This window comes from Castor canadensis, chromosome 2 (assembly GCF_047511655.1).
Source record: "Castor canadensis chromosome 2, mCasCan1.hap1v2, whole genome shotgun sequence".
In the NCBI taxonomy this organism is placed as follows: Eukaryota; Metazoa; Chordata; class Mammalia; order Rodentia; family Castoridae; genus Castor; species Castor canadensis.
Genome location: NC_133387.1, coordinates 30,416,339 through 30,444,288, shown reverse-complemented (window position 1 = coordinate 30,444,288; position 27,950 = coordinate 30,416,339). Strand labels below are relative to the sequence as shown.

Here is a 27,950-nt window from a genome sequence, read left to right as displayed (position 1 = left end):
AACATAATTTGTACAATTATTGGTCATACCTGCATCAAGAAAGCAATTTGAGAGTCATCTTCATAATTAGCTTCTGAATAGTAGAGCCTTTGAAGTAAACACTTGTACTTCAAAAATGATTCTCGCTTTTGAATCTCATTCTCAAGATTAGTGCATTGACGACAGCGGTATACTCGTTGTGAGGTGGTTGATATAGAAAATTCTGTAGAAGGCAAATATAAGTAGCAACCATGGCAGAAGTAAATCTTATTATAAAACTTCAGTGGGTCTTGAGGAACCTAAATAGTAAAAAAAAAAAAAGTATAAAAAAGTCAAGCAAATATAAACATCATTGAGGACTAAAATAAGTGTTTAAAAATTGGTTCATTTAAAAAGTTTTATTTTCCCTTAACTTACTATTATATATTAAGTTTAAATTCCAAGCTATATTCATATAATCTGCCAAAACATTAAAAATCTGTATTATTCTTCAACCTCTAAACATATGAAGTAAATCAGTTCGAAAATTAAGTGACTGTCATCTTCATACCAAGGATGCAGGGATGGCTCAGCATACACAAAAATCATTGAATGTAATACAGCACATTAACAGAAGCAAAGACTAAAACCACTTGATCATCTCCATAGATGCAGACAAAGCCTTCTATAAAATTCAACATCCTTTCATGATAAAAGCTCTGATGAAACTAGGAATAGAAGGAATGTACCTCAACATAATAAAGGCTGTATATAACAAACCCATAGCCAACATCTTACTTAATGGGGAAAAACTGAAACTACTTCCCTTAAGGACAGGAACGAAACAAGGGTGCCCGCTCTCCCCACTCCTATTCAACACAGTCTTGGAATTCCTAGCTAGAGCAATAAGACAGAAGAAGAAACAAAAGGAAAACAAATTGGTATGAAAGAAGTTAAACTATCCCTATTTGCAGATGACATGATTTTATACCTAAAAGATCCAGAAAATTCCTAGACACTATAAACAGCTTCAGCAAAATAGCAGGATACAAAATCAATTTAGAAAAATCAATAGCTTCTCTATACAACAACAATGAATAGATTGAGAAAGAATATAGGAAAACAATTTCATTTACAATAGCCTCAAAAACAAATTATTCAATAAACATAACAAAGGCTATGAATGACCTCTACAAGAAAACTACACACCACTGAGGAAAGAAATCGGAGAAGACTTCAGAAGACGGAAAGATCTCCCATGTTATGGATTGACAAAATCAACATAGTAAAAATGTCTATACTACAAAAGCAATCTACATGTTCAACACAATTCCCATCAAAATCTCAATGACATTCATCACAGAGACTGAAAAAATCTACCCTAAAGTTCATTTGGAAACACAAAAGACTGCGAATAGCCAAGGCAACACTGAGCAAAAAGAGCAATGCTGGGGGTATCACAATACCTGATCTTCAAACTATGCTACAGAGCCATGGCAATAAAAACAGCATGGTATTGGCACAAAACACAGATATGAAGACCAGTGGAACAGAATAAAAGACCTGGATACAAATCCACACAGCTATGCCCACCTAATTTTTAACAAAGTTACCAAAAACCATTATGATGAACAAAAAGACAGTCTTTTCAACAAATGTTGCTGGGAAAACTGGATATCTGCCTACATAAATCTGAAACTAGATCCATGTTTGTCACCCTATAAAAGTATGAATTCAAAGTGGATTAAGGACCTTAATATCAGACCTGAAATCTTGAAGATAGTACAGGAAAGATCAGGGAATACACTGGAAGCAATAGGCATAGGCAAGGACTTCCTCAATAGAACTCAAGTGGCTCAGCAACTAAGAGAAAGGATTAACAAATGGGAGTACATGAAATTAAAATTTTCTGCACAACAAAAGAAATGCCCTATAAATTGAAGAGGCCACCCACAGAATGGGAGAAAATATTTGCCAGCTATACATCAGACAAGGGACTGATAACCAGAATATACAGGGAGTTCAAAAAACTATACTCCCCCAAAAATTAGTGACCCAAGGAAGAAATAGGCAAATGAACTGAACAGAGGTCTTCAAAGAAAGAAGTCCGAATGGCTAAAAAGCACATGAAAAACTGCTCACCAACCCTGGTCATAAAAGAAATGCAAATCAAAACCATACTAAGATTCCACCTCACTCCTGTTAGAACAGCTACCATCAAGAACACCACTAACATCAAATGATGTCTAGGATGCAGGGGGTGGGGAAAGGAACCCTCATACACTGCTGGTAGGAATGTAAGCTAGTAAAACCACTATGGAAGACATTATGGAAGCTCCTTAAAAAGATAAAAATAGATCTGCCATACGATCCACCAATACTACTCCTGGGGATATACCCAAAGGAATGTGAGTCAGGTTACAACAAGGGCACCTGCACACTCATGTTTATTGCAGCATTGTTCACAATAGCTAAGCTATGGAAACAGTCAAGATGCCCCACTACTGACAAATGAACTAAGAAAATGTGGTATTTATACACAATGGAATTTTACTCAACCACAAAGAAGAATGAAATTTTGTCATTTGCAGGTAAATGGATGGAACTGGAGAACATCATCTTAAGTGAAGTTAGCCAGGCTCAGAATGCCAAAAGCCACATGTTCTCCCTCTTATGTGGATTATAGACCTAAAACAAATGCAGCAATATTATGGGACATGGGTCACACAAAGGGGAGGCTGTGCAAGGGAGCGATAGGGCAAGGGAAGAAAACTGAAAACTTGAATGTAGTTGATATGCTCACTGTAGAGAAATGAATACCGAAATCTTAAACTGGCTGGGGCCACCATGGAAAGGGGACTAGGGAGGAGTGAAGCAGACTTGAAGAGATGAACCAATTGGGGTTGTAATACATATATACATGGAAACAACACAATGAATCTCCCTGTGTAACTATCTTCATCTCAAACTAGCAAAACGTCATGTTTCTCTTTTTATCATTTATGGCTTTTCTTCTATAAAATCAGTGATCAGGAGAACAGAACAGATTTGGTGGGGAGAGACCAAAGGGAGGTAGCACCAGTGGAAGGGAGGAGGTGGTAGGGAAAGGGATAGGAGTTTCAATGTGGGCAAATAATGTGTACACATGTATGTAAATGCAAAAATGATACCTGCTGAAACTTTTCTAGGAATCAAGGGAGGGGAGAAGAAGGAGAGTGGTAGAGGGGGGTGAATTCAAGTAGGATATATTTGATACACTATAAGAACCTTTGTAAATGCTACAATGTACCCCCACCCAGCACAACAATAAAGGAAAAAAAAATAAAAGAGGGGGTGGACTCTTTTAACACTTATTTTTTTAAGTTTTTATTTTTTATTCTATTTTACATTAATTATTTCTATAGGCACTAGCTAGTTTCACATATAAATAAAAGCCATGAAACCAGTTGTTCTTTTTATTTCATTTACTTAAAAAACAAATTTGAATTAGTGATTAATTTTCAAAATCTGAAGGTCTATATCTAAAGCAGTGGGCACAAAGTAATTCTCCCTAAAATAATGAATGAATGACTAAAGAATACTGTCAACAAATACCACACTCTTTCCATATTTACAATGTATCAGTACTCTTGGCCTCAATGAGAGGAGAGATCAAATAACAGAGTTGGTATGTGTTAAATGAATGTTGCTGGGTCTCGCTATGTATCCAGGCTGGCCTTAAACTTGTGTAAAGTTCCCAAAGTATTAGGGAGGCATCGTTGTAAGTTATAAGCAACTTGACTATCTCTCAGAAAGAAAGTTCAGCAGTATTTATAAGAATAAAAATATTCACATCAACAAATCAAAATTCATAATATCTAGCATCCAGTCAAAAAAATCAGACATGTAAACAAAATGTTTACAAAATAAGTAGCTAAATTATGATTTGAAATTGGCCTAAAACTGACAGAGGAGCTAGAGGTAGCAGATGAGGACCTTTAATCAGTTATTAAAACTATTCCAGGGCTTGTGGAATGGCTCAAGTGGCAGCAAGCATAAAGCCCTGAGTTCAAACCCCAGTACTACCACAAAAAAAAAAGACTATTCCATATGTTCAAATGTTAAGTTAAAGCATGGAGATTTTTATTTAACTTCTAGAGAAGAAAAATGTAAGATAAAAAACATATTGGGTTGAATTAACAGAAGATTAGAAGCACTCCAGAAGAAAAGATCACTGAACTAGAAGGCAATAGAAACTATCCAAGATGAAGCACATTAAGAAAGAAAAATTTAGAAAATAGAAAAGAGCACCATTAAGCAGTGGTGCAAGTTCAAGCAGCTCAATATATGCCTAGTCAGTGTCAAAATAGAGAAGAGTGAAAAGGTACAGAAAACATTTTTGTGTAAATAATGGTCAACGTTATTCCAAATTTGCTGAGAGCAAATAACCCTATAAATCCAAGAAACTCAGTGAGATTACAAGCACAAAATCATAAAGAAAACAATATCAAGGCACATCATAATCACATCATTCTAACCCAGTAATGACAGAAAAGTTTAAAGGTACCCAGGGAAGGAAAACACATAGACAAGAATAACCTCAAGTTTCTCGCAGGAAAACTTGTTTTTCAGTCTGTCTGGAGAACAGGCACTTTACATCTTGTTATCATTTATTCTTTAAGGTGGTTCTTTTTCTGGCCTTGGCCAGTTTCTTCACATTCATGTACTGATCAGAACTCATATGAACATGTAAAAGGGATACTGCTAATCTCCAGAGTTGTTTTCTGCATAATTCACTCATTCCCAACCCTACATCCTACAAACTTCAGCTGTGTAGGCCCCACAGAATAAGAGTCTTTCTTTATGTCTTCAGCTCAAGAAATCCTCTGGACTTTTCCTGTTCTCTCTCCTTGCAGTATAGCACAGGCACTCTTTCAAGGCAGCGAGATGGGACAACTGTAGGCTTATTTCATTTGTTTCCATTACCTGATGTCTGCTGTTTTCAACACCATTGTTTCTAATTTTTTTACTTCAGGCAGGTGCATAACTCCAAGTAGTCCATCTTGGCCAGAAGTAGAAGAAAGTAATCAATTTTATTTGACAAAGGTGCCAAGACAATTCAGTGAATAATTATCTTTTAAAAAGACATATTGAAACAATTTCTAAAACCAAACAAGAAAATAGCCCTGAATAATCATTTGTATCTTATAAAAATAACTCAGAATGGTCATAGGCCTAGTTTTAAAAATTAAAATGACAAAAGTCTAGGATGAAACACAAAAGAAAATTCTTGGGCCTTCAAGTTAGGCAAAGAATTCTTAAATGCAAAACTAAAAGCATGAGGTATTTTAAAGACAGATAAATTGGACTGTGTCAAAATCAAAATCTTCTGCTCTGTTAAAGATATGATTAAGAGAATGAAGAAAAACCACAGAGTGAGAGAAAATATTTTCATATCACATTTCTGACAAAGAATTCATGTGTAGACTACATACAAAATTCTCAAAATGTAATAATGAGAAAATAAAGAACCCAACCAATAAAAAGAGCAAGTGGCAAAAGGTATTTGCTGACACTTCACCAAAAAGATACATGTATGACCTAAAAGTATATGGAAAGATGCTCAATAGTATTCGTTATTAGGAAAATAAACATTGAAATATTATGTTACACCACTACACGCCTTGCTAGAATTTCCTAAATTAAAAACTGATAATACCACATGCCAACAAGGGTACAAAGGAACTCCCTTATATTGTATATGCAACCTGGTACTAATTTGGATAAAAGTTTAGCAGTCTCTTATAAAGTAAATATATATCTACCATGTGGTTCGACAATGACATTTCTTTGGTATTTAGCCACAACCAATCAATTTACTCCAAAACTCATAATCAAGTGTTTATCATGACTTCATTTATAAAATCGCCAAACTCTAAATAACTCAAACTTCCTATGACTATTGTTAAATAGTGACAATAAAACTCTTGTATATTCCAGCAATAAGTTTGCTCAGCTGTAACAACAAACTACAGGACACACTCAAAACATGAATGAATCTCAAATTCAATATGCTAATTGAAAGAAGTAAGATTCAAAAGACTACATATAATTCCATGATACTACTATTCCATTTATGACATTCAGAATAAATAAAACTACAGAAATAAAACAAAAATCAGTGTTTGCCAAAAGTTGGGTGTCACAGAAAAGCTGTAAAGTAGAAGCTTGAGGGAATTCTACGGAGTGATAGGACTGACTTTTATCATGATTGTGTTGTTAATTATATGACTAAGCATTTGGTAAAATTCATCAAAAAGTGAAATTTATCAAGGGAAATTCCAAAAATGAATAAAAAATTAAATAATTGTGTTAGTTTTGTTTTGTCACTATGACAAAGTACCTAAGAAAATCACTAAAGGGAGGAAGAACTTATTTTGGCTCACTATTTCAGAGAAAGCAGTCTGCGGTTACCTGATCCCATTGCTTTAACCCTGAGGCAAGACCAAACATCATGGCAGAGTACACATGGTGGAGCAAAGCTGCTTACTTCATGGCAGTCAGGAAGCAGAGAGACAGACAGTAAGGGGCCAGGGCTAAATAAAGCCCTCAAAGACAAGCACAGGTGACCTACTTCCTCCAACCAGCCCATCCTCATGATCCAGTCAACTCTCACTAACACCACCATATGGGGACCAAGCCTTCAAAACATGAGCCTTTGGAGAACACTTTGAATTCAGTAACTATTACAATATTATATAAAGGTATAGAATATATCTCTATTATACTGCAACAAATATGTATAAATTGAATAAGTCTATAGAGAATGGCTAGAAGTTTGCTTGGACAAATGAAACATTGAAACAATAGATGGGCAACTTTTATCTTGGACTTTTGTTATAATTTAATATCATTTTAGCAATACAATTAGGTTTTTAAAATCAATTAAAAATAACTAAAATTAAGCCATTTATCTTATTCTCTATATATTGATGCTTTATGTTATCAAAAAGGCTAAATAAGTTTAGTCAGTTTCTAAAATTATAACTCTAAAAATAATTATTAAAAGATTATTTAGGACTGAGGTGAGTGGCTCAAATGGTAGAGCACTTGCTTAGCAAGTACAAGACGCTGAGTTCATTCCCCAGTGCCACAAAAATACCCCTCTATTTCTAATTCTTTAGCAACTCCCTCCCAATTTCGTAAATGCATTTTAAGTAGCTTTACATGGTAGGAAACCGATGAAGCACTTGACTTAGTTTTAGAGAGCAAAAGCTTAGAGACCGCTGGGGAGCAGTCTAAACATGTTGGAGATGGAGAAAGTGGTTTAATTCAAATACAAGTTCCATTTGGAGTTCTCTCAAGATATCTATGTGGATCTTCTCACTAATAATTGTGACTATATAGTAAATATTATAAGGAAGATTGATAATGTATGATATACAATCTCAAAAATGAAAAGCTTTACTCTTTCTGAGGCCTCATAAAGGAGAGGACATGAGGGTTGAGTCTTTCAAAATAAATGGGAATTGGCTGAGTGAAATAGAGGATAGAATTCTAGGTGGAAAAAACAGTATGTGCCAAGCATGAGCTATGAGAGATCACAATGCAGTCAACACAATGCAGTATATAGCTGGAACATAGGTTCAGTTAGTTGGAATGAATTCAAGATTGGAAACAGAAACACAGAAGAGGTTAAAGAGTAAGTTTAGTTTGTGAACACAGTAATCATTCAAAGGAGATTTTGCCAGTAAGATGGTCTTCCACATAAACTCCAAGCAGAATGTTAAAGCAAAATTTGAATACCCTTCAATTTAATGTATCACACCTTAGTATTCTGAAAATCAAATAGAAAAAAAACAAAGAGTACCTTGAGGTGTCTCGCAACTTCAGGATTAAACAGAGGTGTTTTGATGTAATGAAAAAAGAGAGTTGCAATTCTTTTTCTGAGTCCTTCAAGGTTTTCAGGTTTGACTCCTCTCATCAGAAGGTCAACTTCTCTGTCGATCAATTCTAAGATTTCCTGGGTCAGTTTACATTCATGTTCCTATATAAAACAAAAAAGTACTCAGCATACAAGTTTGTTGTTTTTCTTGTTTGACTTTATGAGACAGGGTCTCACCAGGTAGCTCCGACTGGCCTTAAACTCAAGATCCTCCTGCCTCAAACTCCCAAATTCTGGGATTACAGACATGTGCAACTCTGCCCAGCTCTTAACACAGAATTTAAAAAATCACTATCTGTTTTCAAATTTTCTACCCAAACCAACCAGAAGCTACATTCCAAGAGAAATGAAATGATGCTGATAGGAGTATAAATTGGTACAATTAATTTGGAGAAAATTTAGCACTGCCTAATAATAGAGTTGATAATGCATAACTCCTATGAACTAGCAACTTCACTCCTATGTGCTTTAGAGAAATGTGCATGTAGAGCTATTGTTTACAGTAGCCAAAAATTAGAAACACCCAAATATCCATAAATAAATTGACTACATAAATAAATGATAGCTTATTCTTCATTGGACTATTATACAATTTATGGAACTAATCAGCTGTAGTAATATACTGTAACATGCTTAAATCTTCCAAAGTAATTTTAGACAAAATAAGCAAGGAAGAAAATAATACAGTACAGTTTCATTAAATAAAATTCAAAAATAAGAATATCATTTATAAAGTTACACAGAGGTGTTAAAACTATGAAGAAAAATCAAGTAAATGACTGCCATGGAAGTCAGTATGGTGGTTATTTCCAAGAGAAAAAAGGGGGACAGAGATGAGGAAGGGGCACACAGGATATGTTGGCAATGCCCTATTTAACATTTGCTAACCTATATACTTAAGTATTTTTCTGCATGTTTGTTATAGTTGCCAATAATTTTTAGTAAAGTGATGAATGTGGTTGAATGAGAAAGTGCAGGTAGGAGTTAAGGTATTAAGGCTATATTTATAAGTAGTAAAACAGAAGTCAAGTTCCTCCAACTGCTCAGGGAAGACCTAGATAATGCAGTTTGAATGAAGGTAAAGTCAGTGACTGTAAAATAATGCTTTTTCATACCTCTTAATACATATTTGGTAATGCTAGTACAAGAGTCTGTATTGATTGAGGTCCTTCACCCTGGATGCATTTTACAAGGACCTGGGGGAGATCTTAATATTCCCCTCACACTCAAGGGTCTAATTTAACTGTTCTGAAATGGAGCCTAGACCTTATTCTCATTTATTTTTGTATATTCATTTATGATATCTCTCTTTCTCTCAAGCTCACTAGATGATTCTATGTGTATTCAGGCTTAAGATTCACTGGTCTGTATTAGTAATTGTCATCAAAACAATCATCAAAATAATGCCTATTATTCGGGGCCCCTATTTGTGAGGCACTGATAGATTATATGTATATATATATGGATATACATACAGATATGTATATACAAACACATATTCTCAAAGTAATTAATTTTACAAATGATAAAGTTGATTTTTAGAAATTATTAAAAAGCTTATTTAAAATTGTGTCATCATAAATGGAGTCAGATTTGAGTCATGTTTAAATACCTAATCTTCTATCAAAATATTAAGTGAAAGTACACATGAATTTTTTAGCTTAAACACATTAATGTGTATAAATTGTCTTTTGAATTAAACTTTAGCCTTTTTAATTAATAGGTACTTGTTCTATTTATGTCAAGCAGGAAGATTTTTGCTGCATTCCTTACCTGCACTCTCCTTTTAGCCAATCTGGTCTATTTATTGCCCTCTGGAGCTATTGCTTTTTCCTCTCTATCTAACTAAGTTTATCTGTCAGGGTTGTTTACAACACAAACATCTTTGAAAAGGCAGTCCAGAACAAAAGCAGTCAATGTTTGGCTTTTGAGACAGGCAGAGATGCAAGATACCTATGGAAACTTGTCTCGCATAAGATCCATTTACTCCATCTAATGTGTCTTGAGAGCTTTGTGTCTTGGTCCTGTTTCTTCTCAACAGAATGAGAGTCCTTTGTAGTTAGAGGGAAAAGAACCCATATGAAGCATTTATGAGTTATGCTTGTGAAATTCTCATGTTTGTAATATTGTGACTCACTTTGTATGGACCTAAATATGACTGATATTTTTTCAGTTGTTACAGTGAACCACTGATTATCATTAAGATATCTACACCTACATGGTCTGGCAATTTGGTTATACCGATGACCAAAGCTGACTTATGTATAAACTTTAGTGAATTAAAAAGAGATGATAATTCAAAATCAATTGATATCTGTGTCATAAACTGAAGAAAGAAGATATCAAGTGTCTTCTCTTCAAGAATTCAGAGTCCACTTAATTTACTCATATTGACAATGATACATACCCAATATTATTTTCAATTCATTTTCAACTTGAGCCACAAAATGTAAGAACCCTACTGGTTCTGATGATACCGGAATTTTCCCCTTTAGGAATTTCTTACAGCGAACTGTGATATGCTGCTCAGATTCCTCCACACCCATACAGGACTGACACTGTCTACTTGCTGCATGTTATAATAAGTGAGAGCTCTCTAGACTTGCACCTCCCTGAAGCAGCTATCTTGGCTGAAAATAGCAACCATCTGGTAAAAAAAAAAAACTACTTCTGCCTTACCCAAGGTCATGCTTTCTTCTCAGGGACATCCTGAATCAAATGACTACTCAATGGAGGAGGAATAAAGACCTAGGACCTTATGAGAATCAGGGGTACACAGGAATAAAAAATAAATGGAGTCCTGGCCCAGGTCCAGGACTGGGTTCATAGAGATATCCAGCATTCCTTTCCTTGGCCCTTGAGTACATCATTGGAATAGAATACTTGGCAGTTGCCACAGCCTTATTTGCTCTTGATTTCTTGACCTGTAGGGTGAGAGCTAATATGATGAGGAAACAATGTGGAAGCCTCTGAAACTGATCTTCCCTGGGAACAAAGTGGGTAGAAGTAGAAAAGGCTCCATTTACTACTTGGGGATTTTCTGTCTCCTCACCCTGAAATACTGGGCACTTCAATTTTGCAGGACCTAATTCCTAAAGAAAAATGCTTCTAGTAGAAGACACAGCAAAAGTCCTATTAACCTTTGAGCTATAACTATGGTCTAGCTCCTCTGGCAAGAGACTTGGGGGCAAGGAAAGTCTCACTGTGCTTATCGTGGTAATTGGCCCTGGTCTTCAAAATGCAATGGGGCTGTTACTACTTAATGGAGACAGGTAAGAATGTTTGACAGTCAGGTACTGAGCATTTCTTAGGGTATCTGTGCCTGATTTTGACAACAAATGGAAGTCTAGTAGCCTCAGATGAGCATAGTGACCTGTATTCTAGAGCTCTGAAGATGTGAGTCAAGCCAAATGAAGGAACATGCAGATCAATCAAGGTACTAGTTCAATGTGAAAAAAAAATCTAAAATGGATAGCAGAGGGAAAAAACAAGTACACAATGTGGCCTTAAAACCAATGGCTACAACACAGATTGTAGTTTTTCTCATTAGTCTCACTTTTATAATTTTCTCCAGGAAAAAAAAGGGGCCCATTCAAATCAGAACAGCTCCCAAAAGTGACAAGAAGGAAGCAAGTGGATCCAAGCAGCCCTGTGTATAGAGAATGCTGACTCCAGACCAGAAGCTCTCACTCTCCCCCTGCTGGGAAATCCTGGAATGACAGCTCTCAACTGACTCCCTGAATGAGAATTGCTCTCTGAGGAAAAGTGGCAGGACTTTTCCAGGGCAGTATTCCAGTAAAAAATACTGCCTCTTGCTTCACTTCAGGACAACTCGGAAAGGTCTATGCAGCTTCAGGATTCCCGGTGACACTGTCTAAAGCCATTGCTGAGGCCCCACTGCAGCAGGATTTCTCCAGTCCTGCTTCCTCTGCTGTCTCCTGGTGGTGACCCTAGAGTCCTCCCCAGTGACCTGAGCACAATCCCCTACCTCCAGGCTGTTTTGGAGGAAACTTGGTCTGTAACATCTACTAACTTTGTTTTCATTACAAGCTAAGTTTAAAACACTGAAAATTAATAGTGGATGAGAAAAAAATAAAAATGCACTGCTTTAAAATTGCTAAGAACAGTTTTTCATTGGAAACTGTCCAAAATTATAGACAATTGCTGTTTAATTGAGCCAAGTTAATTATTAATCTCACACTATATATTCACATGCATTGCATAAAGATATATTTTAAACTTTAAATATTAATTATTCCATGTTTACATTTTATTATATATCATACACACACACTTATATATGCATACACATTTATTGCAGTGCTAGAGAACATGGTCTTGTAAATACTAACCAACTTAATGTATATTTTGAGGAGCTTTTAGGTACATGTTAATTCATAAGCCATATCCTTCTCAAATTTTACCAAGACAATACAGCTGTTGCTAAAAAATTAATATAGATACAGATTTATATTAATAACATTTATAATTAACTAATGCAAAATATTTTGCTTGTTTGATAGTCTTATTATTGATAGTGAACTTGACCTCCAAACTAAGAGAAACTTAACATACTTTCACAGTGTGTTTAAGCGTCAAGAGTATATCCAGCCTTTCATCCTGAGAGATGTTTTTCAGCATAATGCACTTATAGATGTTTTTCAGCTCTCTAGCTCTGATGGTGAACTGTGTATCCATCTCAATTGATTTGCCATCAGGTCTTCTCCATATCTTCGGAGATGAACACTTGAAAATAATAGTTTATAATTATAGTTAATTAAAGTTTAAAAATAACAATTTTATTCTGTGGAAAGTTTAATATCATTTATAACTAAAAGTTTCACTAAAACTTTAGACAATTTTAACTGAAGAATTTGTAGATCAAAAAAAAATAAAACATTTTAGAAAGGAAAACAAGCTGTTCAGTCCATAGAAGTGAAAAATACTTGTGAAGGATGCAGAATTTGTGACTATTTCATCCTAATTGGTTTGTTGAATGGTTTGATGGGTATAAGGAATTACTCATTAGCCCCATGGGGAGAAAACATGCATTTAATAGGTTTAAAAGAATTATCTGCATGGCTCAATTATACTGAGTGTGTGTAAATGTGTCTTGATCATGCCTTGCCAATTGAAGACAACTTTAATGGAGCAGTTGTGACCATCTCCATGTGTTTAGACCTAAAGAAATAGACTATGTAAGTTATGGTTTGGAGGTCTTAAATAAAAATAAGTCTATAACAAGCTCAAAATTCTTCACTAAACAGGTGTCCTTGGCTAAAGTTATACAGTTGGCATTCTGTACCAGTAAGCTCTGCACCCTCAGATTCAACCAACCAAAGATTGAAAAATATTTTTTAAATAATGTATCTATACTGAACATATACACACCTTATCTCTTTTTTCTTGTCATTATTCCCTAAATAAATATGGTTTTAAAAAAACACTACACAGTATTTATATTACATCATGTTTTTCAAGTAATCTGAGATAATTTAAAGTATAGGGGAGAATGTACATAGGTTAGATGCAAGTACTATTCCATTTTATAGAAGGGACTTAACCTATAACTATAAATTTTGGTATCCTTGGGTGTTCTGGAACCAATCCCTCACAAATATGAGGAACAACTATATTTATCTATCTTAGCAACACTACAGTCCCTGCCATCTTGATTCTGGCTAAAATTCTCACTTCTGACTTGGAACCCACCCCACCCAGCCTAGTCACCACCTAAACTGAGGAGTAAAAATGGAGTTCACTTGCCCTGAAGCTCATCCAAGGATTCCCAGGATAAGAATTCATAGACAAGAGATTGGAGAGGGAATGAGTCTTCTACACACTAGGACCACAGGATAATCTTTAATGGTGGCACCACTGTGTTTGCCACTGCTTCTGTTTCTGCCTACTAAGAAGATGCACTCACAGTGAAAATTTACTATCTGTTCTTCTACTTCAAGGTAAAAAGCTGCTCAGTTTCTTTCCCTGAGTATAATCCTTCAGAGACAAGACTGTGTTGATCACAATTGTTACCTGTTCGAATGCTAGATGTTTTGTAGGCTAATTGTTGGTTCGTTTGGGATTTTTGTAACACAGTTTATGCCATACTTGCAACCAATTAAATCTTAACGTGTGATTTAATTTAAAATTTAAATGGAAGCTCTATGTTTAGGAACAAATCATTAGGAATGTATAATGACCAAATGGGCACATAAGGCTATATTTAGAATAACAGTGTTAATGAATAAGTCTAAGTTATCCATCAGTTTACCTTAATTTTTACTTTGTATCTTAGCCAAATAACATTGAGAACCACAAAGCCACCTCTTACATTTGATACATTTTCAAAATAATGGTAACATATTCTAGTCAAAGCCAAAATAAATGTTGCTTAGAGCCAGGAACTCTCATTAGAAACTTTAGATTCTCACTTCTAGATTTAACCCAATAAATGAGAAGCTATAGCTTATGACTAATTTATATTAGTATATAAATGGGCTTTTCCAAATATTTTCTACATTCAAATCCTTCCCAACCTTCATGAATATGTAAATAATGTATTGTTAATTAGTTGACTGATAGACTTAAGAAAAATTGATTGAAGATTGTAAAAAGGCAGCAGAGCAATAATAAAATATTTTATTATTTAATTATTTTTCCTTAGAAACAACCATTTTAAAATGAATACAGCCTTAAATCAGGTAGGCCTCAGAGTGTTAAAGAAGTATAATACTTGTTTCAAAGTTCTTTTTAAAATGTTTTAAGGAATAAGCAATCTCAGGCTAAGTTTCCTATTGTAATATTCTGAAGTCTAACTAGTATCAACCTTTGCATGCAGTTTTTCTCAGGGTGGCTCCATTAAATATAATTTCCTTTATAATAGAAATGTAGACAATACCTTTTGCTCTGCAGGCTGGTAACTTATTTCATCTGCAATAATCCTTATAATAACCTTTTAATAAAATGTCTACTTTATCAGATTTATTGTATTTTTTTTTCAGTTGATGCAATGACTCTGCATTCTTTTCAAGATTTTAGCCCTATTGAATACAGTGTAATGCAACAATATCTTGGGCTTTTCCAAATATTTTCTACATCCAAATCCTTCCCAACCTTCAATTTTGAATTCACACCCTACCTTTCTGTAAAGATGCCTCTAACACTATGGTTTGAAGCAATAACATTACTTCTACCCAAAATCCTATTAAACTTTTAAAACACACACACCCATACACATAAATACATGTAAGTATGCAGTGCCTTCACTTCAGTAACTCAGGCAATGAAATTTGGATCCAAATAGTTCTATAATTATTTCATGCTTGTTAAATCTATTTCTCCCAACGATTACAAAAAATAAATTTCTCATGTAATTCTGGATGTTTCATGGGGCCAATATTTCTCATTCATTCATTCATTCATTCAACAAATATTTAATGTGTCTACTACACATTAGGGAGAATACTAAGCACTGAGTAGATAAAATACTCTCCTCGTTTGAAAAACTTTCAAATCTTGATGCAAAGGTAAGAAAATAAGTAATTAAAATAAAGAATGAGTGTGGTTAGCAGTTGCAGGTAAATAAGTAACTCTGGGTTGCTATAAAGAACTTCACTCATGGAAAGAAAACAGTATCTGAGATGAAACCTGAACAGTAACCAGGAGTTGTCCAGATTAAAGAGAACTAAGTGATAAAAATCAAAGAATCCTAAATTTGAAGTTCTAGTTCCCTTGAGATGACATGGATAAGATATAAAAAAAAAATCTGCTTGGTAAAGCAGTTTTTATACTTGGATGTATTTCTGCCAACACTGATAACTTGGTCTTCATGTATAGGCTTCTTTGATTTCAGGCCTTAGGATACTTTTTTACTCTGATGCAGAAAAATGTCAACTTTGCTTATTTCTCTCTCCTATTTCTTTTCTTCTTTGAATGCTTTGGCTATAACAAGAGATATACAATAATCATGTACTTAAATTGCTTCAGAAAACAGGAATGTAATAAATTCCATTTAGCTGCCAGCAAATGAGACAGCACAGACTCTGGAACAGAGAAACAGAAGAACAGCAGGAAGACACGTTTCAGGGAAGGGCAGGTAGAAAGATAACAAAAACCTTGAGAACAGTAGGCCTCCACAAAAGGGAAGAAATGATGTTATTGTGAGAGCAGGTTTTTTTCTCCCTCCTAAATTAATTCAAAAGTCCCCAAGGGCACAAATGAGGCCAACCTTCACCCTCCAAAAGCCACTGTATGGAGAACGACTTTTCTTTTATACGGCAAAGGATTTTGTTCATCTATAGCAATACCACTGCGCAGAGAGAGGTGGATACATTTTTTTTTTCTATCCCATTAGCTGTTGGCTACCTGAGTATGGAGGAAAGGCATTTAGATGACACAGGCAATATGAATTGCAATTTCTAAATCTTGTGATTGTGAGAAGCAGTATATGAATCAAAGAAATAAATGGCCTTGACTCTAGGGGAAAGCTCTTACAGAAATTCAAATGATCTCTTTACATAGTTTGGCTAAAACTACCCAAGATATATTAGAAACAAGCTGATGATTTTTCATCCAAATTTTTCTTGACCTGAATTTCTTTACCTCTATCATCCTGTAAATTTTTAATATTTGGTAACCTGTGGAAGTCAGTTTAATGTGTTAAAATTATAAACTATTTAATGCTTCAAAACACTTTAAAAAGACTTTTTATTAAGAATAAGAACTTAGCTTATTCCTTGATTGGACTAATTAAAAATCATATCACTCATTAGACAGAGAAACTTTACTTTCATAATAAGATTTTAAAAATTAAATAATGGTTCAATAGACCACATAGTATTTGGACTCAGTGAATTTGAACATAAAATCGTATTCTCTGAAGTTATTTCCAAATTATAGGAAAGTAAATATTTCTTTTGAAATACCTATCTGTTATGGTTCTAAATATAGATCTTAAAATTTGTACTATGGATTTGTTTGTTATTTTTCACATCAAAAAGAGCTATGACCTTATCTAGCTGTAGGGATTAATTATAAGCTATTTTTAGCTATAAGTTACTATTTTTAACTATAAGTTATTTCAATCAACACTTATAAAATCAACACTGACTCCTCCTGATTATTAGAGATAATACCCGGTATGGGGTGGAGGAAGTGAATAGGCATGAAGAAGAATAGACTTTGTACAGGTATTTATTACAAAAAATAAATATACAATTTATCTTATTTTCTAGGTGTTTAGTATAACAACATATACAAAATGGTAATTAAAAATGATTTGGTACTAGAGAAGCAACAATTTTTTAAATTTGTCATAACAGGTTAGAAGTAAGCTGAAAGTCACTGTTGTTCAAAGACTAGACTCATTTGGCTATGTAAAACACTAGGGATTGTTCTCAAGTGTACTTGTTCCATTGTGTGGTGTGTTTTTCTTACACCAATATAATACTTTGGTAAAAACTAAGGTAAAAATTCCCTGTGTCAGGTAAACTATCCATTGCCTCTGAATTTAACCTAGAGATCAATGAGGTGGACTGGTTTATCAGCTGCAGTATCTATTACGTTTAAAACTTCAATTCTAAAATCATTAACCCACAAAAAGCCTTCATTTGATTTCTTCTTGTTCTTGTGGCTAACATTGACATTTTTCTCTTTCTTCTATGTGTGCTACTCTGCATCAGCCTGAACTCAAAGTGAGCTCATTGCCTCAGGTCTCTCTTCCCTTCAGAAAAAAGAATCCTGCACTTAATATTTCCTCTATTTAACAGCATAATTTTAACTTTTGACTGTCACAAAAAGTCACATTGTGCCCCACTGCCTCCCAGCTGTCTCCATACTCTACTTTCTTTCTCTCTGGTGTGACACTCAACACTCTCCCACTCCACCAATTTCCTGATGCAGAGCAATTCTTCCCGTACTCAGGATCCTTCAATGCCTCAGACTCTACTCCAACTATTTTTCAAAATTCTTAGGAAAAAAACAAAACTGATCTTCCTTCCTCATAAGAATTCCCATGAACAAAATTTGTGCATCTCATTTTTTGGATGAGATTTGTATAAAGACCTTAGTATGCTGTACTTCATGAAAAAGAGCAACACACTGACTCTGGAGTCATTTTTAAACATTGGGCCTTGATCTGACTCTGGAGTCATTTTTAAACATTGGGCCTTGATCTTCTGATGAATCCTTTATATACTTAAAAAAAAAAAACAGAAGTTTAGAAACAATGCTAGAAATGGGGCCTGGAATGGTGAGGTGTTTGGGGTGTAAAGAAGAATAGGTAGCATATAAATATTTACACGAATAGAATTTCAAATATCTTATAGGAAATAGAAAGTAGCAATGGTAGCACAAATAGGAAGTCCTAAAGAAGGCCCAGCTTCAATTAAGGAGAGGTAGACATGGATACTACCCATTTTTCCCTGCCATTGAACCTCAGAAGCCTCCAACTCTTTGAAACATTTATTTTTGCCCTGGACCAATGCTGTCCTTTTTGGTGAAGTTAACAGACACGAGAAAAAAACAGCTTCCAGTGATGAAGCTTGGAGGCAAGATAAAACAACTTGCTAAAGGGACAAATTTAGTTTGATATCTGGCTACAGAAATATATCATGGTTTCCCTACAGTAAATTCATCTTTCCCAGAATTAAGATACTCAAGAATTTAAAATGACAGGGTCTACATAATTTGTTGATGATATCTGGAATATAACATAAAATCATATGGCATTATTTCAATCCCTTGTTTTTCCTTCATCTTTCTTCACAAGCATTTATTGATACTACATGATAAGGAATATGCTAAAACATGAGGGTATAGATATGAATGACATCTCTTGCCTTACAAAGTTCAGAATCTAGGAAATATTCAGGCATGAAGTAGAGATGATAAGAAAAAGTACTGTGTACAAAGGCACCGGTAAGACGGAGTTTCATGAGAGCAAGTATGCGGGCTAAAGTAGGAAGATCAGCAGTTTCTCTCAGGAAGGTGGCATCTGAGCTTGTTTTTCAGGGTGAGTACCCAGCTACTAAAGAAGATGGAAAAAGATATTCTATGTAGGGGCAACCCCAGATGCAGAAGCCTCAAGAGTACATGGTCTTTCTGGGAAAATGCAAGTAATTTAGAATGACTGTAGTAGTGTGGATGCAGGATGCAAGGAAATAAGACAGTGAAACAATAGTGCAACAAGAATAGACCATAAAAACCACTGTTTTTATGTACAGAGAGACAGGATCAAAGGTATGCTTAATGAGGTCTTTATGGTAATGGTATGGATGATGAAGAGAATGGAAAAGTAAGACTTTTCCAATTTGGAAACAAAGTAATCCAGATGAAAAAGAAATCCAGATTCAATTAAGTGAGTGTCAATCTCAGACATGCAAGGTAAGAAAAACAAGTCCTGTCTCATGGCAGTCTCCTATGGAGACAGGGAGGTTGGACAGAAGAACAGTCACATTGCATTCCTCAGAAGCCTCCCATCCTTTTCGGCTCCAGGATGATCCCAAGGCATTTTGACAGGACTGACAAGATTAGCTGTGGTTCAAGTCTTGGCCTGCCTGATCTATTTGATACAAACAAAGTCATCAGCATGTCATACATAGCACAGCCATTTCCCCATAGTCAATGACAGTGGTATTGGAAAGGAATATGTAAAAAAATTAAGGCAATATTAAAGTAATTAAAAAAAATTGGAAGATGAGAAAGTTAAGGATAACACCCAGATTTCTATCTGGAGCAACTTTGTAAATGCTAAAACATTCACAAAGATAGGTCATATGCTATAGATTAGGAACCGTTTAGAGGTGAGAGGGGCAAAAGATAGTGAGATGACATGACAGGGTTACCGTATATTCTTAGGATATCCAAAGAGCAATCACAGTGGAAACTGGGTATGTGGTTTGGAAGCTCCCGAGGCTCTGGCCTGGAACTGGAACAAGCTGTAGTTAAAGCCAATGGTAAACAGAGATCAAATAGGAAAATGTGCCAGTAAAATGAGACGAGAGCCTTGAAAGTCTCATGAAAATATGTTTTTTAGAACAAAGAAGAGTCACAGAACTAGAATCAGTATAGGCTAAACATCCTGGAGAACTGCATCCTTTTCTTTTTCTGGATAGATTGTCTTTTAATTGTTTGGAAAGATCAAGTTTATAAAAGGAAATTTGTTACCATGGAAACTGGATATTCAATATCAAACAGGCAGTTTGACCACAAAAGGGTAATTACTTTAGTTTTCCCCTTAATTGCATGTTTCCATGCTTTTCAATAATCATATATCCTCTCAGTCTGAAATTTTCAATCAGCTAGGGCTCTGGTGAGTCAAAGCAACAGCACTGGTCTCCAGCTGTTTCCTCAGGTTTTTGACCTCTACCCAGACAGTCTATGACTTTAATACTCTAAGTTTTACCAGATTATGAAGTTCATCTAATTGATACAGCCACAAGAAAGTCATAAGGCACCTGTCACCATCTTTTCCCTCATGGCTAAATTCCTTTAGTTAAAACATGTTAATTTCATGTTTCCTGTCAAGCCATACTCTAAGTGCAACTGAAATCTACTGCTACATCAGAAGAATAATTATATAGAATTTAAAGAAATATATTTACAAAATGCTAAAGAAAATTTATGCAAATTCTTACAGTATATTTTTTAAATCTGAGAGTATTTTTTTCCCTCTTATACATTATCTGTTTATTGTTGTGCCGGGTGGGGGTACATTGTAGCATTTATGAGCCTTTATTTTTTAAAACATTTTTATTAGCATATATTAGTTGTATACTGGGTTTCATTGTAACATTTCCATATATGCTTACAATGTACCTTGGTTAGGTTCATCCTCACCATCATGCTCCCTCATCCCCCTAATTCTTATTTAAAATGATTTTTGAAAAGTTTCAAAGCTCTACCATCATATACATATATAAAGTATATCAACCATATTCACTCTTCTTTTCCCTCTCCATTCACCATCACCCTCCCCCTAACAGGGCTTGTTTTACATTCCTCTCATTCATTATTTAAATGTATATTCGTTGTTCAAAGGGGTTTCACCAAGATGTTTCAGCAATGAATATATTGTACTTTAATCATCTAATCCCTCTGTCATTCTTCCTTACCCTTTTCCCCAACTCCCTTCTATTCATTATTCTGCATTTTTAAACTCAGGATACATTCATATTTAAATAATAGTTACTTCACTAACCTTATCCAGAAAAGCTTGTATTGCTGTTTCCTGATGCTCCATATGAGCAATGTATCTATGTCTCCCAATGGAAGCGATTAACTGTGTCTCTTTTTCCAAAAGTTCACACAAAGCAGCTTTCCTTTCAGCTCCAGTAAAACATTGGTTAATGCGTTCAAGTTCTTCTTGCCTCCAGACTAAAGGAACAAGATGAAAGATTCTTGAGTTTTTTAAATCCCACATCTTTACAGAGCATTTTTTACCATTGCATCCTGACAATAGGTATTTTATTTTTGAATCAATTTAAACAAAATTATACATGAATAGAATCAATCATGCTGTATTCCTGATGTGTGGAGCAGGGAAAATAGAACTAAATGGAATCTGAGAGACTTAAAGTAACAAAGGCAGAGTCAAACAGAAGCAAAAGGAAATCACAGATAATGTCAAATTGTTCCTTCAAATATGCATATGCACTCCCCATCGCTGAAATAATATGACTTGGGTTTTGTGGCAGCCATGAATGTGTACTGCTCAGATCTCCTTTCAGGAGACAGTACCTGTCTTAAAGGAGAGGTAGTTGACAGATCCAGTACTTTGGATCTGCTGCTATGCTAGGGCAGAGGCTACCTGCTACTCACAACACTCACAGTGACTGGGAACCATGAGGGACTCAGGGTCTGACTGTGTCTGCCCAACAATACACTTTTCTATGGTCAGTCAATTCAGAACTGACTGTTGGGCTGGCTTAGATTTCCCTAGAGCTGTATCAGCTTGTGATCCTCCATACCCCATCCTTCTTTCTTCACTCTCTAAACTTCTTCAAGTGTCAAACCTCATCCCAATTTAGAGGTTTTCCTTGCCATCTTCCTCCACCTCTTCACTCCTTTGTCTTTCACTTCTTACTCCATCTTAGTGTCTGCTTCCCTGAGGAGAGTTTTATGTACAATTGTTGACCTCAATTGTTACCCTCATTCACCCACATAACACTTTCCATTTCTTCACAAAACTCTAAATTATGTTATAATATAATTGACTTTATTCTGTATTCAAATAATATGCTCCATTATAATATTTATGATAATTTAAAGCATTGGTTACAATTGATAAAGATGGTGCCACCTGATCCCAAGGTCTTATATCCCAAGACCAAATCATAAAACATCAAAGAACAATATTTTAATAAATTCATTCTATCTAAAGAGTAATAATACCATATTCTCAAAAATTTACCAATGTCATAAAATATGGATTACTAGGTCCTAAATCAAACTTAAATGAATCAAAATTTCTGATCCCAGATATATTCATTTTAATGAGTTCCATTCAATTCTTAGACATACTAAATTCGAGAAAGAAAAAATTTTCATCTCATATTTGAAAACTGTCAACCTTGTGTACATTAACATAAGCATAACTTGGGAAATAACCTTGGATATTAAATTGCTCAGACCTACATTTAAGAAGTTGTCAGCAGAGAATTCCAAGATGGCGGCTAGAGGTAGGAAGCAGAAAGCGATCCTCCTATAGTGAAATCTTGGAGAGACGCTGGAGACACACTTTGCAGGCATAATCACCGAGAAAAGGCATAACTTTGACTCCTCCACATCTCCAGCCGGCGCAGAGAATCTCCACTTCACTTTAAACGGAGAACCGAGGAGGGCCCCCAGGGCCGCCAGTGGCCGGCACCCATAAGGCTTGGGAAGACGCGGACCAGGTGAGCTTCGCGGTACCAGGTACAAGCCTGGGCCAGAGCAGCATAGCCCCCTGGACAGACTGACCTCCACCCGGGAAAAAAAGAGAAGCTGAGTACTAAGCAATAAGAACAGTTAAGACACGCTGGAAAGAGGGTGGGGCGCCCTAAGCGCTGAAGATTGGGGGAAGGGAATCCTTCCCGGGACTGTAAATAAACGAGCCGGGCGGCCGGAGAGGCTCTGGCGAGAGCGGGGCGCACCCAGCAACCAGGAGCGGGGGCACTTGTGAGAGGAGGGAAGACCCACTTCCCACGTGAACTGTAAATAAACAAGCAGGCCTGACAACGCGGGGCAGTGTCACCTTTCCCAGTGCTTGGAAAGGGGAAAGCCTGTAGCAGAGGCTCCTGCACAGGAGAACTCTGAGCAAACAAAGCCTGTGGGACCAGGTGAGTGCTAGCTCACCCCAGAGATCTGCATAAATAACGCCGCCAGCTACAGGCTGAGAGCAGCAGGCAGGCAAGCCACAGTTGCAGATACCATTCTCAGAACTGCCTCCAGATGCTTTTTTTTCTTTTTCTCCCTACCTTTAATGAGAGAACAACCGAATTACACCTGCAAGCCGAAAAACTTACTGAAACTGTATTGCATTTTAACTGGGGACACTTGGTGGGGCTTTTTTTTTTCTTCTTCTTCTTCTGTGTGTGTGTGAGTGTAGTTTTGTTCTACTTTATGCATCCCCTTTGACGAGACAACTACAGAACAACATCTGAGGCACCAACTCCAGGACTGGAGATTGAGACGGACATCCAAATTATTAAGACTGAAATTGCATTGCATATAAACTTGGAAGTTTTTTGGTTTTTTTTTTTTTTAATTTTCTATTTTCCATTTTATTTTAATTCATTTTTATATATAGATATTACTTTCATATACTTATTTTTTATTTTTTTATCTTTGATTTTCAATCCTCTCTCTGTCTCTCTATTGTCTGTTCAGCTTATTGTCGATTAGTACACTAACACTCCCTGTTTATACCTTTGAAATTCTCTTGTCTGATACCTTGTTCTGCTTTCTCCCTCTTGTCTGTATATTTGTTTTCCCCTTTTCTTTAACTTCTTGCTTTCCATCTCAGCTCACTCTTCCATTCTCAATATTACCATTGTTATTATTACAAGCTAGAAAATACTTAATTACACACAGTACAGGGACAGTAACAACACCAAGGACAATGACAGGAAGACAGAAAAAACAAGGAAACCAGTTTCCCCACAGCAAAAAATTAGTACAGGAACCAGAGGGGAATGAAGAGAACAGAAACTCAGATCCAGACTCCAACAAAATGAAGATAAACTATGCCAAAGGACCCAATGAAGCCCACAAGAATAATTTAAAAGAAGATATACTACAAGTACTCAATGAGAATTTTATAGAGATGATACTGGATAGGGTCAACCAAAATGTACAGGAGACACTCAAGAAATTCCAAGACAATAAAAATAGAGAATTTGAAAAAGCAAAAGAAGAAATAAAGGAAACCATAGAAGCACTGTATAAACACCAAAGTGAAAGAGAGAACACAATGAATAAATGGATAAATGAACTCAGGACAAAAATAGACAACAATAAAGAAGAAAACAGCCAGGATATGGAAAACCTCAGAAAAAAGAACGAAACAGAACTGCAAAACAAAACGGAAGGCCAATCCAGCAGAATAGAACAAACAGAAGACAGAATCTCAGAACTTGAAGATGAAATGGTAATTAAAGGAAAAACTGAAGAACTATTAATTAAACAACTCAAGACCTGTGAAAAGAAAATGCAAGAACTCACTGACTCCATCAAAAGACCAAACTTGAGAATCATGGGCATCGAAGAAGGAGAAGAGGTGCAAGCGAAGTGAATGTGTAATATATTCAACAAAATAATAATGGAAAATTTCCCAAATCTAGAGAAAGATATTCCCATACAAATGCAAGAGGCCTCCAGGACACCAAACAGACCAGATCAAAATAGAACTACTCCACGACATATCATCATTAAAACAACAAGTTCAGAAACTAAGGAAAGAATATTGAAGGCTATAAGAGAGAAAAAACAAGTAACATACAAAGGTAAACCCATCAAAATCACAGCAGACTTCTCAACAGAAACATTAAAAGCAAGAAGAGCGTGGGGTGAGATCTTCCGGGCACTGAATGAAAATAACTTCAACCCCAGGATACTCTACCCAGCAAAGCTATCATTCAAAATAGATGGAGCAATAAAAGTCTTCCAGGATAAGCAGAAACTAAAACAATATGTGACCACAAAGCCACCATTACAAAAGATTCTGCAAGGGATCCTGCACACAGAAAGTGACACCCAACTTAACCATGAAAAGGCAGGCAGCACCAAACCACAGGATAAGAAAAAGCAAGACAGTAGAGAGTAACATCAAGTTAGGTACACACAATCAAACCTTCAAACAACTAAGATAACTAAATGGCAGGAATCACCACATACCTATCAGTACTAACGCTTAATGTTAATGGACTTAATTCACCCATCAAAAGACACCGTTTGACAAAATGGATTAAAAAAGAAGATCCAACAATTTGTTGCTTACAGGAGACTCATCTCACCGACAGAAATAAGCATATGCTTAGGATGAAAGGCTGGAAGAAGATTTACCAAGCCAATGGCCCCCGAAAACAAGCAGGAGTAGCAATACTTATCTCTGACAAAGTAGACTTCAAACCTACATTGATCAAACGAGATAAAGAAGGACATTCCATACTAATAAAAGGGGAAATAGACCAAAAGGAAATAATAATCATCAATCTGTACACACCCAATGTCAATGCACCCAATTTCATCAAACATACCCTGAAAGACCTAAAAGCATATATAAACGCCAACACAGTGGTTGTGGGAGACTTTAACACTCCATTATCATCAATAGATAGGTCATCCAAACAAAAACTCAATAAAGAAATCCAAGATCTAAAATATGCAATAGATCAAGTGGACCTAGTAGATGTCTACAGAACATTTCATCCAACCTCTACACAATATACATTCTTCTCAGCAGCCCATGGAACCTTCTCCAAAATAGATCATATCCTAGGGCACAAAGCAAGCCTCAGCAAATATAAGAAAATAGAAATAATACCATGCATACTATCTGACCGCAATGCAGTAAAAGTGGAACTCAACAACAAAAGTAAAGACAAAAAACATGCAAACAGCTGAAAACTAAATAACTCATTACTTAATGAAGAATGGATCATCAATGCAATAAAAGAGGAAATTAAAAAGTTCCTAAGAAGTCAATGAAAATGAAAACACAACCTACCGGAACCTACGGGACACAGCTAAGGCAGTCTTGAGAGGAAAGTTTATAGCCATGAGTGCATATATTAAAAAGATTGAAAGATCCCAAATCAATGACCTAATGATACATCTCAAACTCCTAGAAAAACAAGAACAAGCAAATCCCAAAACAAATAGAAGGAGAGAAATAATAAAAATAAGAGCTGAAATCAACGAAATAGAAACCAAAAAAACCATACAAAGAATTAAGGAAACAAAAAGTTGGTTCTTTGAAAAAATAAACAAGATCGATAGACCCCTGGCAAACCTGACTAAAATGAGGAGAGAAAAAACCCAAATTAGTAGAATCAGGAATGCAAAAGGGGAGATAACAACAAACACCATGGAAGTCCAGGAAATCATCAGAGACTACTTTGAGAACCTATATTCAAATAAATTTGAAAATCTAAAAGAAATGGACAGATTTCTAGATACATATGATCATCCAAAACTGAACCAAGAGGAAATTAATCACCTGAATAGACCTATAACACAAAATGAAATTGAAGCAGCAATCAAGAGTCTCCCCAAAAAGAAAAGTCCAGGACCTGATGGATTCTCTGCTGAATTCTATCAGACCTTTAAAGAAGAACTGATACCAACCCTCCTTAAACTGTTCCATGAAATAGAAAGGGAAGGAAAACTGCCAAACACATTTTATGAAGCCAGTATTACACTTATCCCAAAACCAGGCAAAGACACCTCCAAAAAGGAGAACTATAGGCCAATCTCCCTAATGAACATTGACGCAAAAATCCTCAACAAAATAATGGCAAACCGAATTCAGCAACACATCAAAAAGATTATTCACCACGACCAGGTAGGCTTCATCCCAGGGATGCAGGGGTGGTTCAACATACGAAAATCAATAAACGTAATAAACCACATTAACAGAAGCAAAGACAAAAACCACTTGATCATCTCAATAGATGCAGAAAAAGCCTTTGATAAGATCCAACATCATTTCATGATAAAAGCTCTAAGAAAACTAGGAATAGAAGGAAAGTTCCTCAACATTATAAAAGCTATATATGACAAACCTACAGCCAGCATTATACTTAACGGAGAAAAATTAAAACCGTTCCCTCTAAAATCAGGAACCAGACAAGGATGCCCACTATCTCCACTCCTATTCAACATAGTACTGGAATTCCTAGCCAGAGCAATTAGGCAAGAAGAAGGAATAAAAGGAATACAAATAGGTAAAGAAACTGTCAAAATATCCCTATTTGCAGACGACATGATCCTATACCTTAAAGACCCAAAAAACTCTACTCAGAAGCTTCTAGACATCATCAATAGCTATAGCAAGGTAGCAGGATATAAAATCAACATAGAAAAATCATTAGCATTTCTATACACTAACAATGAGCAAACTGAAAAAGAATGTATGAAAACAATTCCATTTACAATAGCCTCAAAAAAAATCAAATACCTAGGTGTAAACCTAACAAAAGATGTGAAAGACCTCTACAAGGAAAACTATATACTTCTGAAGAAAGAGATTGAGGAAGACTATAGAAAGTGGAGAGATCTCCCATGCTCATGGATTGGTAGAATCAACATAGTAAAAATGTCGATACTCCCCAAAGTAATCTACATATTTAATGCAATTCCCATCAAAATTCCAATGACATTCATTAAAGAGATTGAAAAATCTACTGTGAAATTTATATGGAAACACAAGAGGCCACGAATAGCCAAGGCAATACTCAGTCAAAAGAACAATGCAGGAGGTATCACAATACCTGACTTCAAACTATATTACAAAGCAATAACAATAAAAACAGCATGGTACTGGCACAAAAACAGACATGAAGACCAGTGGAACAGAATAGAGGATCCA

General features: G+C 35.6%; 1 protein-coding gene across 1 annotated transcript in view; it reads right to left on the bottom strand.

Moving 5' to 3' along the window:
* Positions 1-27,950, bottom strand: part of Iqub (IQ motif and ubiquitin domain containing) — a 77,141-nt gene that overhangs the window by 14,500 nt on the left and 34,691 nt on the right. The window contains exons 8-11 of the mRNA XM_074055393.1: positions 21,081-21,256; positions 12,458-12,628; positions 7,808-7,984; positions 30-278 (exon numbers count right to left, since the gene is read on the bottom strand). Coding sequence (XP_073911494.1) covers positions 30-278; positions 7,808-7,984; positions 12,458-12,628; positions 21,081-21,256 — 773 coding nt within the window. The remainder of the gene's footprint in view (positions 1-29; positions 279-7,807; positions 7,985-12,457; positions 12,629-21,080; positions 21,257-27,950) is intronic.